The 1,525-nt window shown below is 60.5% G+C and overlaps 1 protein-coding gene across 1 annotated transcript in view; it reads left to right on the top strand.

Moving 5' to 3' along the window:
- Nucleotides 1-11: 11 nt before the first annotated feature.
- The window catches only part of SSRP1 (structure specific recognition protein 1), a gene marked incomplete at its 5' end in the record, with an annotated part of 5,876 nt that continues 4,362 nt past the window's right edge, over nucleotides 12-1,525 (top strand). The window contains 3 exons of the mRNA XM_008944485.1: nucleotides 12-251; nucleotides 322-425; nucleotides 557-685. Of these exons, the coding sequence (XP_008942733.1) occupies nucleotides 12-251; nucleotides 322-425; nucleotides 557-685 (473 nt within the window). The remainder of the gene's footprint in view (nucleotides 252-321; nucleotides 426-556; nucleotides 686-1,525) is intronic.

Genomic DNA, 1,525 nt, shown 5'->3' with positions numbered 1-1,525 from the left:
CACCCCGCCGTGCCTCGCAGGCCTTCGCCCAGAACGTGCTCTCCAAGGCGGACGTGATCCAGGCCACCGGCGACGCCATCTGCATCTTCCGGGAGCTGCAGTGCCTGACGCCGCGCGGGCGCTACGACATCCGCATCTACCCCACCTTCCTGCACCTCCACGGCAAGACCTTCGACTACAAGATCCCCTACACCACCGTGCTGCGCCTCTTCCTGCTGCCGCACAAGGACCAGCGGCAGATGTTCTTCGTGGTGAGGGGCGGCGCGAGGTCTCGCACCACACCGGTTTTTTTCAGGTCCTCGCTGCCTCTTCCCTGTTCAGATCAGCCTGGACCCACCGATAAAGCAAGGCCAGACCCGCTACCACTTCCTCATCCTGCTCTTCTCCAAGGACGAGGACATCTCCCTGACCCTCAACATGAATGAGTGAGTTCTGCTCCTGGCAGGCCGCTGCCTTGACCCCCTCCCGGGCCCTGGGGGCTGTGGGGAGCTGGGAGGGGCATAACGAACCTCCTGGGTTTCTGCTCCCACCGTCACCCGCTCCTCTGCCTGTGCAGGGAGGAGGTGGAGAAACGCTTCGAGGGGCGGCTCACCAAGAACATGTCTGGCTCGCTGTACGAGATGGTCAGCAGGGTCATGAAGGCGCTGGTCAACCGCAAGATCACCGTGCCCGGCAACTTCCAGGGGTGAGGCGCAGCGGAGGGGGGGTGGGTGTGCAGCGTGCCCAGGTGGCCCAGAAGGCCACCGGCATTTGGGCTTGTGTGGCCAGGAGGGCATGGCCAGGGATCGTCCCCCTGGACTTGGCACTGCTGAGGCTGCCTCTCAAATCTTGGGCTCAGTTTTGGGCCCCTCCCTCCCAGAAGGACCTGGAGGGGCTGGAGCGTGGCCAGAGAAGGGCAACGGAGCTGGGGAAGGGTCTAGAGCTGAAGTGTGGGGAGGAGCAGCTGAGGGAGCTGGGGGTGCTGAGCCTGGAGCAAAGAAGGCTCAGGGGAGACCTTCTGGCTCTGCACAGCTCCTGACAGGAGCCTGGAGCCAGGGGGGGGTCAGGCTCTGCTCCCAATCCCATTCTGTGATTCCGTAATTCTGGTGGCAGGAGGTGGGGTCTCCTGGCTGCAGGGGAGGATGTGGGGATGGAGAGCAGCAGTGCAGGGGCAGGAGGAGCTGTTGGTTCAGTGGTCTGAGGCCACTCTCTGAGGTTCCCCTGACTCCAGCAGCGCGACTGGCCCCTCTGCCTCCCATGTCCCTGTGCTGAGGGAAGGGGCTTGGGGAGCTCTGCAAGGTTTCTGCTCATCCCTCAAGTTGGTGGTCAAGCCCAGAGCAGTGTTTGATGTTACCCATTTTACTTGTGTGCTGTTTCTGGGTTTGCAGCAGAGTGATGAATTTAAACCAGGCTTTATATTTTCTGCCTACACTTATGAGAAAAAGAGCACAAAATCTACCCGAAGTGATATTAAGTGGCATCTTGTCTTGATGTATTTTCACTGAGGCTTGGATGCCGAGCTGATGAAATGTCTAAATCAGCTTGG

The sequence above is a fragment of the Merops nubicus genome, unplaced genomic scaffold (assembly GCF_000691845.1).
Source record: "Merops nubicus isolate BGI_N331 unplaced genomic scaffold, ASM69184v1 scaffold27777, whole genome shotgun sequence".
Classification (NCBI taxonomy): Eukaryota; Metazoa; Chordata; class Aves; order Coraciiformes; family Meropidae; genus Merops; species Merops nubicus.
The sequence above is the reverse complement of the archived record's forward strand: the minus strand, read 5'-3'. Positions and strand labels throughout refer to the sequence as shown.